Source organism: Carcharhinus amblyrhynchos, chromosome 18, assembly GCF_965287045.1.
Source record: "Carcharhinus amblyrhynchos chromosome 18, sCarAmb.v2.hapA, whole genome shotgun sequence".
NCBI lineage: Eukaryota > Metazoa > Chordata > Chondrichthyes > Carcharhiniformes > Carcharhinidae > Carcharhinus > Carcharhinus amblyrhynchos.
The window spans coordinates 20504256-20519168 of NC_137341.1; the positions used below are offsets into that span (position 1 = coordinate 20504256).

Here is a 14913-nt window from a genome sequence, read left to right on the forward strand (position 1 = left end):
GAGCTAATAGTTTGAGTCTGGATGACCCTTTACTTGAAACATTGGCTCTACTCTCTCCACAGATACTGTCAGACCTGCTGAGATTTTCCAGCATTTTCTCTACGTTTACCCTGTGTTCTGGCTAATAATTACCCTCAGTCCAAACAGCATATTTGCTTTATATGGGAATTTGGGTGCATAAATTGATTCACTGCCTTACCATCAGGAAAAAGCGCAATGCAATTGTACGCCTTTCAATCTTTCAGATAAAAAAGAACCCCTAAACTACTGGAAACATCAATGTAGATGAGAGAGGAAATATAATAAGATGAATTAAAGAATTTATAAGAGGTTCAGGGCAAGCAACGGGACATGATTATTCTGAAGGAACAACTTAAGCCTGGTAATGATGGGGTCGAGGCAGTAAGGTGCTCAGTTACACCCAGGCCTACAGGGTGTTGGCAGTGGAGTTCCAATGGGGCAATAAAAAGATCCAGTGTCGCCAGCCGGAGACCCCATTGCTCGTGGAATAATCATCCGTATTGCACTGAGAGGAAACTCGATGTTGATTAGTTTTACCTACACCTTAAGGTAGTTATTGGGTTCGGGTACAATAAAGATGGAACCGACAGAGGGCCCAAAATTCAGAGGCCGCTAATTCTCCCATAGAAGCCTTTTGGCCCAGCCCGGCCGCCTACAGGAAACCTTGGCAACAGGAACCGGAAGTCGCGCACTCGTGCCATTCAAATTGTTCAACGGACCCTCCCTCCCAGAAACCGGTATGGCAGAGTGATGGGCAGTTCAAGTGGCCAATCATAGCAGGGTCCGGACCCCAGAGCTGTGATTCACCAATCAGAACGGGGTTGGTGGGCGGTACATCCGGCAGTGCGGCGAGTTTGATGCCCTCCCCCCGCGAGCCGTGCAATACCGGTACAGGCGGATAATTGACAGCCAGCCTGGCGAATCGGAGGGCAACTTGGGCCAAGTGAGCCGGCAGTTGGCCAGTCAGGGCATTGTGAGTGGGCGGGACTTCCGGTAGTGCGGCGAGTTTGCTTTCCTCCCCCGCAGCGCTATCGCCTGAACGACCATCATCCTTTGCCGACACTATGGGCTTTTTCTTCATATAAATAATCGCAGCCGCGACGGCGGCGGGCGGCGCTTTGGGGGCGGAAAGCGGCGGAGGCGGCGCGGGGACAGGTTGCGGCCCGAGATTGCGCGGTGGCGGCAGTGCTTGTGGTGCGGCTCCTGTCATGAGTCCGGCCGGGTGCTCCCATGTGAACAGTTTTAAGGCGGACAATTGGAAGCAGAGCCTGCGAGTGATTTACCAGTGCTTTGTGTGGAGCGGGACTGCGGAGAGCAGGAAAAGGAAGGTAAGGGCCGGGCTGGGCTGGGCTAGGGCAGGAGCTGGGCTCGGCACGGGTAGGGACTCTCCAGGGCAGCCCCAGAGGAGGGGGAGCCTCTCAGTTGGGACGGTGAAGATCCTCTGACACTGGCACATTTATTAGACAGAGATATAGAGGGAGGCTCTCATTGGGACTGAGGGGCAGAGTTATAAGGGGAGGAATAGAGGTGGAGTCCGTCACTTGAACGGTGATGGGCAGAGATGCAGGTGGGGTCTCACTGACACTGTAAGGGGACTGAATCGTATATAAGGGTTTTTATGAGTGTTAGTTAAAATATGAAAGGTGATTAAATGAGAGGTGATAGCAGTAAATTATGTTAAAATGTGGAGGGTTAATCCGCAGCACTATTTGAAATTGATTCATGACAAGGTTAGAAACTGATAAAAGGTCAGGTTGGGACACATGCCAGGAAGTTTTTGTGCAGTAATTGATCCCTGGAATGGGTGGGAATGTTGTGATTCAAGAAATCATTCAAGATTGGACATCTTCAAGAGAGTGATTTAGGTAGGATACTTGGCCTTCCTTACCTGAATTTTGAGTGGCACTGATCTCTGCGTCTAGCCAGACAAGGGACTTGATTGTGGCTAAAAGCACTGTTGTGGTTAGACAACCACTATTGTGCTGGCTTATGCCCAACACAGCAAGATAAATGTGTAGACTGGCCTTGTGGATTGATGTGCATCAACCCAACACAGCCAGGGAAACTGGCATTAAGCTTAATATGAATGTCTTTTTGGAATAACATGGGTTGGTACAGTTGGTAGATTGGAATGTCTGTATATTTGACAAGACAAAAGACAGTTCCTATGTTAGTAGGAAGCTGTGTACTTGCACCTTGTGCAATAGAGATAATGCCCTTCAATGGGGAAAACTTGCAGCAGTAATGCAGTAAAGGATGCACTTATCCATTATGATGCTACAGCATAATGTACTTTAGAGATCTGCTACAGGAGCACGGTTAAGATGAAGAGAGCTCATGATCTAACTGGATTGTGCTGGAATATGGGATGTTTCAGGAGGGTTGCAAGTAAAATTAGAACTTGTACACCACATAGTAAGGTAAGGAATGTCTGCACTATTGGATTTTAAGATCTTGTAAAAAGACACTGCCTTATTCTGGCAATGAATGGGCAGGAGAGGTCATGGTTAATGTGGGTGCAGGATGACAAATTCCAGGAAAGTATCTTGCAGTCGCATCTTATGGATCCATTAGGAAGAAATTCTTGCCCATGTAGCTTGGGGATGGGCACACTTACAGTAGGGCTTATTGATATTCAGTATGAACATTATCAGGAAGTTTAGATATAACCTATACTGATCATTTTAGGAATGTATAAAAGGGAAAAATGTTTGAGAGTTTTTAGAACTTTGACATAACTGTAAACTTCAGTAATTTTAGATTTTGTTTATGTACAAATTAATAGCAGTGCAGTGATTGCTGTTATCTTTACTCCACCTTTTGAGTACCTAGCTCAAAACCGGAAATCTTACAGATTTTTGTATCAATGTCCATCATATCCTGGTCTAATGGAGTACTCTACCTTTTTTGTTTTGCTCTTTCTCACTTACCTCACATCTCCCCACCACCATGTATAACAAGCTCTTTTTTTCTGTGCCTACTTGGTGCCTCTTTCCCACTTCGCTCATGAATGTGAATGTGGATCTTCTTTAGGGATACGCTTTATAAATTTCCCTGCCCACTCTATGAATAAAGAGTCTTTGTAACCTGTATACTATACTTGTGTAGTTTCTTCCTACATCTTTTACAAGTCAGCCTTAATGATGCATCCTGGACTGCATGTCATGTTTTTGTATCTATTAAGAAAAAGTGCTTTTCCTTTTGTATTGTAATATGAGAGCGTCAGACTAGCATTTATATAACCCCTCCCAGTAGGCTCTTCTATAGCAACCAGTTGACTGGTGCTTTGTGACAGTGAAAGGTGGGTGGCCTATCTATGTGCTATGGGAACACTTTTTTCCTCTAGTGTTTTTGAACCTGATTATATTGAAGCTGGCATTTTCTGTTGGGTATTAGCAATTCCATCTTCTCATTTATTGACCACTTTAAAATGAGACTTCTCTGTGGAAAACAGTTGCTGCTATTTCATCACTGATTAAAATTTTACATTCTTCTTTCCCTTGTGGGAAAACCATCTTTGGGGCAGTACCCATGTCACATTTAAGACAATATTTGCTAAATCAGGAACTTTGTGCCTGTGAAATGTATGGCATTTCAATAATTTCTCAGCAGTCATGTCCAGAGCTCTGTTTGCATGCCATTAATTTAATCATGTAGTCTTTGTACCCTCTTAAATGATTAAGTGTAATTTGTTAGCATGCCATTTTGCCACAGGAGCTTGATGTTGAACTAAAAGCCACCTCATTCTTCTAGATGCCAAAGGCTTACTTAAATTGAACTTGGGCGGTCTCAACTGAGTTTCCAGTGGATGTTGGTCTTCAGTATGGAAGTGTCGATTTGACACGTTCATTTGTGTTGGTAGATTGGTTGCTGTGATAAATGGAAAAATTCTCGTTCATACAGTGGTGGTTGTTTTCTCTTGGGTATCCCATTCTTAGTGTCACTGGCCATTTCATACATTGTTATGCTGGAACAAAACAAATAAACTTGAGTGTGAGGGGAAACAAATTAAATGAATTGCCAACGCATGTTCAACTTGGAGCATGTGGCATGGTAGATATTACTGAGACGTGGCTAATAAGCCTGTTAAGATTAGGATATAAATATAGTAGGTTATACAGGTAAGTTAGGGGCAATAGTAGTGGCGAGGAGAGAAGTGAAATTAAGTGGGCAGTGGATACTTTTAGGTAAATTTACGAAGTTGGAAAGGATTTAAGACTTTAGTGGGAGTTGTGCATTGGCCTTCTTGTAGCTGGTGTGAACTGTTAGATTCTATTAATGCAGCAATTTGGCAAGCATGCATGGAACAAAGTAGAGTGGTTTTAATGAGGGAACTTTAACTTTAATGTAGACTAGGATGAGCAGACCAGCACATGCCGTGCATTTTTGTACCTGGGGTAGTTATATAATGTCTCCTAGAACCACCAAGGGGACAAGCTGGATTTGGTTATCGTCCTAGAGACCCGTGAACATTTATCTAATAATGATCATAATATTGTGGGGTTCAATGAATTGTTTGATAGAATCTTCTGCCATTTTGTGTTTCTCTCTAAGTTTGGGTAGGGCTGACTTCTATGCAGACAGGAACTGGCCAAATCTATAGAGTAAAATGACAAATTGGCAGGTGGTGTTTCAGAATGAATTGTGATTTGAGAACCAGTTTATTCCTTGAGCTGTGTTGGCAAGGATAACCAAAAAGAGACCAGAGCTGGCACGGATTTGTAAGGGGCCAGTCATGCTTGGTGAAGCTGAATGAATTTTTTTTTGAAGACTAAAGTAGTGGACAGATGATATTTATATGGACCTCCATGGAGCTGCATTTGATAAAATTCCTCGTAACGGACCTAACTAAGGCAAATTATTGTTCTGGCTTGGAAACTGCTTTAAGTGATAGGACGCAGTAAGGAGTCTCTCAACACCAAGTTAAAGTCTAACAGGTTTATTTGATAGCAAAAGCCACCAGCTTTCATAGTGCTCTGAAAGCTTAGTGGCTTTTGCTACCAAATAAACCTGTTGGACTTTAACCTGGTGCTGTGAGATTTCTTACTGTGTTTACCCCAGTCCAATGCCAGCATCTCCATGTCTTGAGTGATAGGAGACAGAGAGCAGGGATATGGTGCAGGTATTTGAATTGACAGTATGTGAATAATGGTATCCCACAAGGATCTGTTTTGGGTCCTCAATTATTCATTAACAGTTCCAAATTTGCTGATGACACAAAGATGGATGGCATTGTAAACAGTTTAGATGGAAGCATAAGGTCACAAAAATATTGATAGACTAAATGAATGGATAAAGTTATGACAAATTAATTTCAATATAGGCAAATGTGACATCAGCCACTTTGGATCTTAAAAAGATTAGAACAGGATACTTCCTATGTGCTGGAAAACTAGAAACATTGAAGGTTCAAAGAGACTTGGGCTCCAAATACATGGTTAGATGCATTGGCCATGCTAAATTCTCCCTTGGTGTGCCTGAACAGGTGATGAATGTGGAAGGCTTGGGAATTTTCATAGTAAATTCATTGCGGTGTTAATGTAAGCCTACTTGTGACAATAATACAAAAAATAAATAATTAAATGTTTATTTTCTATATCTGTTCATAACATTTAATCAAAAAAGATCAATGGAATAATGTCCTTTATAGCTAAATGAATAAAATACAAAAGGGCAGAAGTCATGCTACAGCTGTACAAAGCCTGGGTTAGATCCAAAATACTGCGAGCAGTTCTGGGCAGTGTACTATAAAAAGGATGCATTGACCTAAGACTGAGCTCGGCCTATGTTTACCAGAGTGATGCATAAACTCCTAGGGTTAAACTAGAAGGGAAAAATTACATAAATTATGGTGTGTGCACTGGAATTTAGGTAGTGATTTAATCACAATTTAAGACAATAGGAGAACAGATATCTTGGAGAGAGACTATTGTTACTGGTTGGAGAATCTTAAAACTTGGAACCAGACACTTTAGGAGTGAAGTTGTGAAACAGTTCTATATGTAGAAGTTTGGAACTTTCAATGAGCGACAGTTGATGCTTGGTCAGTTGCTAAGATAGATGCACTTTTTTAGTCTGAGGTCCAGGGATATGGGCAAAGCATTGGCTCACAGATCAACCATTATATCTTTGAACAAGTGTTGCATGAAATGTTGACCTTGATTGTTGTCCTGAAGATCTGAGCGGGACTTAAACCCGGAACCATACGTGTTGAGAGTATTGCTAATTGAAGCATGGCCAATGCCACAATATAGTGCTTCAATATGTGCTGTCTATAGGATAGATCAAACTGCACCAAGGCATTTTTAGCGGCAACTCTCAAACTTGTGACCATCACACTTGGAAGGGCAGTTGATGCTTGGGAATACCACCATCTCCAAATCACTCACCATTCCAACTTGGACATTAGTCATCATTCATTTATTGTTACTTGGTAAATCCTGAAGCACTCTGACAGCATTGAATGATTATCTATATCACACAGGCTGCAGCAGTTCAAGGGTGGCCAGTTGCCACCTTCACAGAGCAACTAGATTGGGCAGTAAATGCTGACTTTTCCAGTGATGCCTGTAATGAAAAATGAAAGGCAACAGCTGTTGCTAGATCCATTTTGTGAATCTTGGGTCCACTTCTTTCAAATGGGCATTGGTGTCTTGTATATAGATGTTTTTGTTGCTAAATCTCCAAAGCAAATGCTTATTGGTGACCACTGCTGTACATCTGAAGATTATGGTGTTCTTGTGCTGCTGTGCATTTCTTTTTGTGCTTTTCAAAAGTAAGTGTACAGTTCAGATGCTATTCTAGTAGAATAGCAAAATATATCTAATAACTAAGGGGTAACTCTATAATAGTTTATGTGGATAATGATTTGGAATATTGTGCTTGAAAAATGGAGAATACGTTTGCACCATGTACATACTTGCCTGCTAACTTTGTGATCTTTATGTTTGCAGAGTGTTTTTTTAATTGCAGATGATCTAATAATGTATTCCAGCTTTTGGATTTGAAATCAAAACTTGAAGATTTTTACTGCACTTGTGGTGTAACTTTCAGCTTTTTTCCATTTTTTAGCTTAAGATCTTCCTGTGGACACAGTTGTAGGCAGGTTAAATGTTGTTCATGAGTCAGGTATATGAAGGTGTGCAGATGTGACTCAAAATTACTTGTGTTTTCTTAACATCTAAGTGCCATGCCTCTGTTCTGTACTTCCTTGATTGAGGCCCAAGGCATCCTGCAGTTCCATGTAGAATAGGTAATTCACATTGGTGCTCAGTAACCTCCACTTTAAGTGATTTTTTTTCCTCTCCATGTAATGACAGCTATGAAATCACACTGATTTAAATAACAACATTTTTTAAGGTTGTATTCTTGTCGGAGATTGTGTATTTTATTGGAAATGTGTTGATTTGCAACAAAGCTTTTACTACTTATTTGTTTTAAAAACAAACTGGTTTGATGCTTTACAACTTGAAAGTAAAACCTCAGAACAAGGAGGATGTTGCTGTGGGAATGTATTCATGGTGACGAGAATCACCTCATGTCTCTGTCTTCTATCCCTCCAATGGTCTGCAGGAGTACTGCTGGATTTCAGTCAGTTAGAGCTATGTTTGCTGATTTAGAGCCCTGGTAAGCTTCCTGTTGCTTTCAGAATTACCTGGATCAGAGCAGGGAGAATCCTTTGGTGACCAGGTTGCAGTTAGTGAGACCAGTTATCAATGGTAGTTGGAGACAATCTATCAGAGGCTTTTATATGTCTCTGGTTGTAATACTTTGTAGCTGTTGTGACCTAACAGGACCTTGCTAACATTTCTTCTCTTGTCACCCCAAAGATTCTGTACAGGATGATAGCATTGTTGGGCATTCCTGAGTCATGAAGTAAACTGTTCATCTGTCTTCTGCTGTTTATTGCTGATGTATCGATTACCACAAGATCAAGTAGTGTGGCACCCACCAACCCCAGAACAAGATTTGTAAGCAGCTGTATCTATTGCAATTGGAGGGTGAATAGAAATAATTCTGTTCCTGGTTCAAGTTTAATGCTGTTCTGTTTACTGGAAAATCTGGATATTTCATTTAGACCCATTTTGTACTCATGTTCCTGGTAACCAGAAAGAGAATTGCCATAATTTACAATTCGGTTTGGAATTTCTAGTTTTTAGATTTCTAGTTTCTGTGTAAAGGTCAGATGGGTGTGTTTAAGGCTGTCTCCATATTCAGAAATTATTTTATTTAGTACTGAACCTGAACAGTATATCCACGTTCACTACTTGGCTTCAAGTGTAAGTATCTGCTTTATTTCTCTGGCCTTGCATATTAGATTTTGAAGCGGCAATTTTCTCCTCGGTACAAACATACAAATTAAGAACAGGACTAGGCCTCTTGTTTGAGCCTGATTTGCCATTTAATAAGATCATGGCTGATCTTAATATAATTTCAACTCCAAATTCCCACCATATTCTTGCATATGTTTGCTTCCTTGCGTGCTGTACCTGCATACTAACCTTTTGTGATTCATGAGCTAAGACACCTAGATCTGTCTGCAGTCTCTCACTGTTTAGGTAATGTGCTTTTTCCTGTCAAAATGGACACCTGCACCTTTTCCTACATTATACTTCACTTGTGAGATCTTTGCCCATTCATTTAACCTATCCATGTACCTTTGTAGCCTACTTGTGTCCTCTTTGCATCTTTCTTACCTATCTTTGTGTCTTCAGCAAATTTAACAACCAAACCTTTGGTCACCTTCATCTATGTCACTTTATATCAATTATAAAAAGTTGGGATTTCAACACTGATCCCTCTGGCATACCAGTTGTTACACCTTGCCAACCAATAAATGATCCATTTATGTCTGATATTTCCTGTTAGCCAACCTTCTATCCATGCCAATATGTTACTTCCTATGCCAAAAGCTTTTATTTTTCACAACCTTTGTGATGCCTTAACAAATACTTTCTGGAAACCTAAGTATGGTACATCTATTAGTACCCCTTTTATCCACAGGACATTTTACTTCAAAGGACTCCAATAAACTGGTTAAGCATAGTTCCCCTTTCACTAAACTATGACTGTCTGCTTACCTTGAATTTTGCTTAATGCCCTACTATAACGTTTTTAATCATCACATCTAATATTTCCCCTTTGACTGATATTAAGCTAACTGGCCTGTAGTAACCTGCTTTATGTCTCCCTCCCTTTTTGAATAAAGAAGTTACATTTGCTATTTTCCAATTTAATTGAGTCTTCCCTGAATTTAAAGAAATTTGAAAAATTAAAATCATTGCACCAACTATCTCCCTAACCACTTCTTTAAGACCCTAGGGTGACTTTCATCAGGACCTGGGGATTTGTCAGCCTGCAGCTCCAACAATTTGTTCAGTACCACGGTGGTTATAATTTTCGATTTCCTCCACTCCTTTCCTTTCCCGGGATGTTGCTTGTATCCTCTGTGAAGACCAAAGCGAAATACCTGTTCAATTTATCTGCCATCTCCTTGTTTTCCATTATTCCCCGGATTCAATTTATATAGGACCAACAGTCACTGTGTAACCCTGTTAATTCATTTTTAAATATGTAACTCTTAGTATCTGCCTTTATATTTCTAGCTCTCTTTCTCAGGCACTCTGTGCTTCCTTCCCCTTCGATCTTCCAGTTGTTCTTTGCTTTTTTTTATTCTGTCAGTCTTCTGACCTGTCACCCATCTTTGTACAGCTATGTGCCTTTTCTTTAAGTTTGATACTACCTTTAGCTTTTTTAGTTAACCAGGGATGCTAATCTTTTTCCCTAGGAATTTTTATTTCTTGAAGGAATGTGTATTTTGAAATATCTCTTTAAATGTCCACCACTGCATCTCTTTTGATGTATTTCTTAACCTAATTTGCCAATTTTCTTTAGCTAGCTTCGTGCTCTCATTTGCCCTCATTTAAATTTCATGGACCCCCTCTTCTCCCTCTGAATTAATGTAAAATTGCTATGATTGCTGCTTGCTAGGGGTGTTTTAGCTATGAAGTCATAACTCCTATACCATTTCACAATACCAGGTCTAGTCTAGTCCCCTCCCTTGTTGGTGCTGGAATGTGCTGTTCTAAGAAAATATCCTGAAAACATTCTGAGCTCCTCATTTTGCCCATCTGATTTTTCAAGTCTATATATAAATTAAAGTCTCCCATGGTGATTGTCGCACCTTTCTGATGAGCTATTATTTCCTCCTTTTTCATACCTTTTCTACCATATGGTTACTATTAACGGGCCTGTACGACACTCCCACAAGTGGCTTGATGCCTTTATTATTATTCTCCTTTACCCAAACTGTTTCTACATCCTGATTTCCTGAATTTTTGTGTTCCTCCTCTATTGTATGAATATGATTCTTAATTATAGGAGCCACTCCTCCACCTTTACTTTGTTACCTGGATATTGTACATACATTTAGGAAGGACAGGAAACGATCTGTCATCCTATAGCCCTGTCTCCATAACTAACAAATCGTACTTATTTCTGTTGGCACTATCAGTTCATATATTTTGTTTCAAATGCTACATGAATTCAGACACAGTCTTCAGTTTTGTCCTTTTTGATTTTTTTTGTAACCTCTACTGATTTATTCTTTAGATGTCTACTCTCTGTCTCTTCCTACAATGGAAGTTAATTGAAGTAAAATTTGTAGAAAAAGGAATAAACAAGGGGAAGAGGTTGAGAAAGATTGTCATGAGAGTGTGGTAGGCTGGATTTGAGGGAAGAATTGTCCAATAGATGAGCTTTCTGTTGTATTGTGCTCAGGAATGAGATGCCACAGCAGTGTTCTTGTCTTGGGAGAAGAAGCAAGTTTTGAGAAAATTTGCATGAAAGAGGAAATAAAGATTTTGAGGGAGGACCCATTTCAGATTGAAGGGTGTCAGTACATGAAAGGCAAAAGTTGAGAAAGCTGAAAGGGACAAGGAAGGAGCTGTTGGTTAAACTAATGAGCAATTCTAAAGACAAGGAAGGAGCTGTTGGTTAAACTAATGAGCAATTCTAAAGACCACAACTAGATCAGTCATGATCTTTTTGAACAGTGGGGCAGGCTCAAATGGCTGAATGGCTTACTTCAGCTCCTATGTCCTTGTGTCATATTTTGATTGTTCAGACGTGCCATACCAGTTGAAGACTTGAGGTTGGCTAAACACGATATTTCATCAAGCTCCATCAGATCTCATTGTTAAAGTGGCATACTCATGAGTGAGAGGCATATGAAAGCTGAAAGTTCTAGGAAACTTCAGAGCCAATAGGGATCAAAAGGATGAGCCATCAGCTAAAGCAGTGCACTTGAGAGGAAATTAAATTGCTGTTGGTTTGTATCTGATAAAGCCTATGATAGTAACTTGTTTAGAAGTATACACTTAATGGCATCCCATCAATTGTTCTCATTACAGATGTTGGGAAACATTTCTATCATAGTGCATTTAAAAGCTATATCTTGAAACCAATTGGAATGCTTTTAAACCTGATGAAATAAACAGCAACTGACTGCTACATTTTTTTAGACCAGTAGTGGGACATGGGTTTCACTGGCCACCATTTATTGCCCATTCCTAGTTGCACTTGGCAGTTGAGTCAACCACATTGCTCTGGAGTCATATGTAGGCCAGACTGGGTAAGGACAGCAATCACCTTCCCTAAAGGGCATTAGTGAACCAGATGGGTTTTTCTGACAATTGACAATGGTTTCATGATCATCAGTAGATTCTTAACTCCAGATTATTTTAGTGAAATCAAATTCCAAATCTGCCATGGTGAGATTTGAACATAAGAAATAGGAGCAGGAGTACCCAGGAACCAGAACATTAGCTGTGTTTCTGGATTGATGGTCTAGTGATGAGACCCTTTCTTAATGGTCAAACTTGGTGACTTACAAAGATCAATTGTCAAGTTACATTTTTGTTGTCAGATTGTGAATTTTTATAAGTCTATCATTTTGGGATTGTAATTAATTCATGCCCTTAAGTGTGATTTTATTCAAAAGTTGCTGCAAAATACGTTGCTACCAGATTTTGTTGCAAAACTTGTGCCAGTTAAGTTGCTTGATGACTTGCCCTAAAGATGAATCACGGCTGTGAAAGTTCCAAAATAATATACAGTGATGTGTAAACAAATGTTTTCTGGATTTCATGATCGAATAATAGAACTCGATTTTGCATCAGAGCTGAGGCCATTGAAGCCCCTAGGTGGTCGAGGAGGGGGCATGGTTGAGCTGTGCCAATGGTTGAGCTGGACCCTGGCAGTTCCTGGTTGGGCACCATAAGTATGGCAGGGCAGTGCCAAGAAAGTGAGGCCATGACAGGGTGGGCAGGGGAGGTATGTAGAATGATGGGCTTATACGGGGTGGGGAGCAGCTCTGCAAAGTGTGTGGTTGGCTGGGGGAGTTCTGCAAGGGGAGGGTGGTGACCTGTGTTAGTGTGAGGGTAGCAGTGCCATTGATGATGGATGTGGGGGGTGCAGGAGGAGGTTCTTGAGTTACTGGCAGACTGGGATGCCCAAGTGCTCTGAAGCCGGCATCCTCAGTGTAGAGACAGGTGTTCAATTCTGGCCTTGGGCAACTCTGTGGAGCTTGCATATTCTCCCTGTGTCTTTGTGGGTTTCCTTCCACGTGCCAAAGATGTGCGAGTTAGGTTGATTGGCAATGCTAAATTCCCCTTTAGTGTTGGGACTAGCAGGGTAAATACTTAGGGTTATAGGGATAGGGCTTGGGTGGTATTGTTGGTGGTGTAGGCTTGATGGGCCAAATGCCCTCTTCTGCATTGTAGGGATTCTATGAACTATGATCCTGTGTTACATAGAAGAAAGGAGGCAGCCATTTGGCCCTTCAAGCTTGCTGCGCCCTTTATTATGATCATGGCTGACCATCCAACTCAACAGCTAATCCTGCTTTCTCCCCATAACCTTTGATCCCATTCACCCCATGATATGGAAAATCATGATTTCCTGTGTCATAGAGCCATCGAGGTTTCTACTGCAGAGTTAGGCTCTTTGGACCATCGTTTCTGTGCGAGCCATCAGAGTTCCAGGTTCCCACCACCCAGTGAAAATATTTTCCTCCGATCCCCTCAATCTCCAGCCCCTTACTGTGAATCTTTGTCCCCTTAACCAACTCAATGATGCCCAGTTGGGTTTCACCAAGCTCACAGCTCCTGACATTATAGCCTTTGGCTCAAACATGGACAAAAGAGCTGAAGTGAGATTAACAGCCCTTTTACATCAAGGCTGCATTCAATTGAGTGTGGCATCAAGGAACCCTCGCAAAATTGGAATCAGTGGGTACCGGAAGCAAACTCTCTGCAAGTTGGAGTCATACCTGGTACATAGGAAGGTGGTTGTGGAGGGTCAGTCATCTCAGTTCCAGGACATCTCTGCAGGAGTCCCTTAGGGTAGTGTCTTAGGCCCAACCATCTTCAGCTGCTTCATCAATACCTTCCCTCCATCATAAGGTCAGAAGTGGGGATGTTCGCTGAATGTTCAGCACCCTTCGTGACACCTCAGATACTGAAGTAGTCTGTATTCAAATGTCCATCTGATTTTTGCAAATGGAAGCTACCTATGCAACAAGATCTGGACAATATCCAGGCTTGGGCTGACAAGTGGCAAGTGTGATTTGCATCACACAAATGCAAGGTAATGACCATTGCCAATAAGAGACACTCTAACCACCACTCTTTGATATTCAATGGTGTTACCATCACTGATTTCCCTACTGTCAACATCCTTAGAGTTACCATTGACCAGAAACTCAACTGGACTTGCCACATAAACACAGTGACTGCAAGAGCAGGTCAGAGGCTAGGAATACTGTGGTGAATAACTCACCTCCTGAATCCTATCCTGTACCATTCATTGTGTATTCCCTTGCCATGTTAAGCCTTCCCAAAATGCATCACCTCACTTTTCAGGGTTAAATTTCATTTGTCACTGTTCTGCCCATCTATATCATCCTGTAATCTGAGACTTTCCATCTTGTTATTTACCATGCCACTAATTTTCATGTAATCTGCAAACTTGCTTTCACATTAATGTAGATCATTAATATATACCACAAACAAGAAGAGACCCAGCAACAATCCCTATGGTACACCACTGAACACAGGCTTCTGGTCACAAAAACAACCTTTGACCATCATCTGTTGCCTCCTACCACTAAGCCAATTTTGGATTCAATTTGCCAAACTGCCCTAGATCCCATGTTCTTTTACACCTTGAGCAGTCTCCCATGTGGGACCTTGCAAAAAGTCTCACTGAAGTCCATGTGTCTACATTAACTGCACTTCCCTCATCTACACACCTAGTCACTGCCTCAAAACATTCAATCAAATTCATTAGACATAATTCCCCCCACTCTCCAACAAAGCCAGGCTGATTTTGATTAATCCTTGCCTCTTCAGGCAGAGATTAATTCTGTCCCTCAGAATCTTTTCCAATAATTTCCCTACCACTGATGTTAAACTTGGGTGTTATCTTTTTTCCCACTTTTAAATATTTGCATAGGTAGCTTCCATTTTAAATGTAGGTATAAATATTGACATAAAAAGTATATGGGAATTAATGTTTGTGGCTAGGAAGTGTGCACCACTTGCAAAACATTGATTTATAAATTACTAAATCAAGAAAATGTAGACTTGCTAAAGTATATGGTAGATGATGTGTTGTATGGTCTTTGTGTGTTTATTAAAATGTATAAATCCAGAAAAGTGGATTGGAAAAGGACCAGAAAGATGGGGATAAATTAAGGTGAATGTCTACTGAAATATATCAATTAAGGAATACTCCTTGAGCACTACTTCCCTTCAGTTATGTGTTTGCAAGTGGGAAAATGGAATTGTTAGTGCTTTCACTTCTCTAAAAATTAGTTTACGGATATTTTAA

At 40.9% G+C, this 14913-nt stretch overlaps 1 protein-coding gene across 2 annotated transcripts in view; it reads left to right on the forward strand.

The window, feature by feature from the left end:
• Positions 1-1078: 1078 nt before the first annotated feature.
• The window catches only part of usp22 (ubiquitin specific peptidase 22), a 116891-nt gene continuing 103056 nt past the window's right edge, over positions 1079-14913 (forward strand). For both annotated transcript variants that reach the window (XM_080206491.1, XM_080206492.1), the window contains exon 1: positions 1079-1349. In XM_080206491.1, coding sequence (XP_080062617.1) covers positions 1230-1349 — 120 coding nt within the window. In that variant the 5' untranslated portion in view covers positions 1079-1229. The remainder of the gene's footprint in view (positions 1350-14913) is intronic.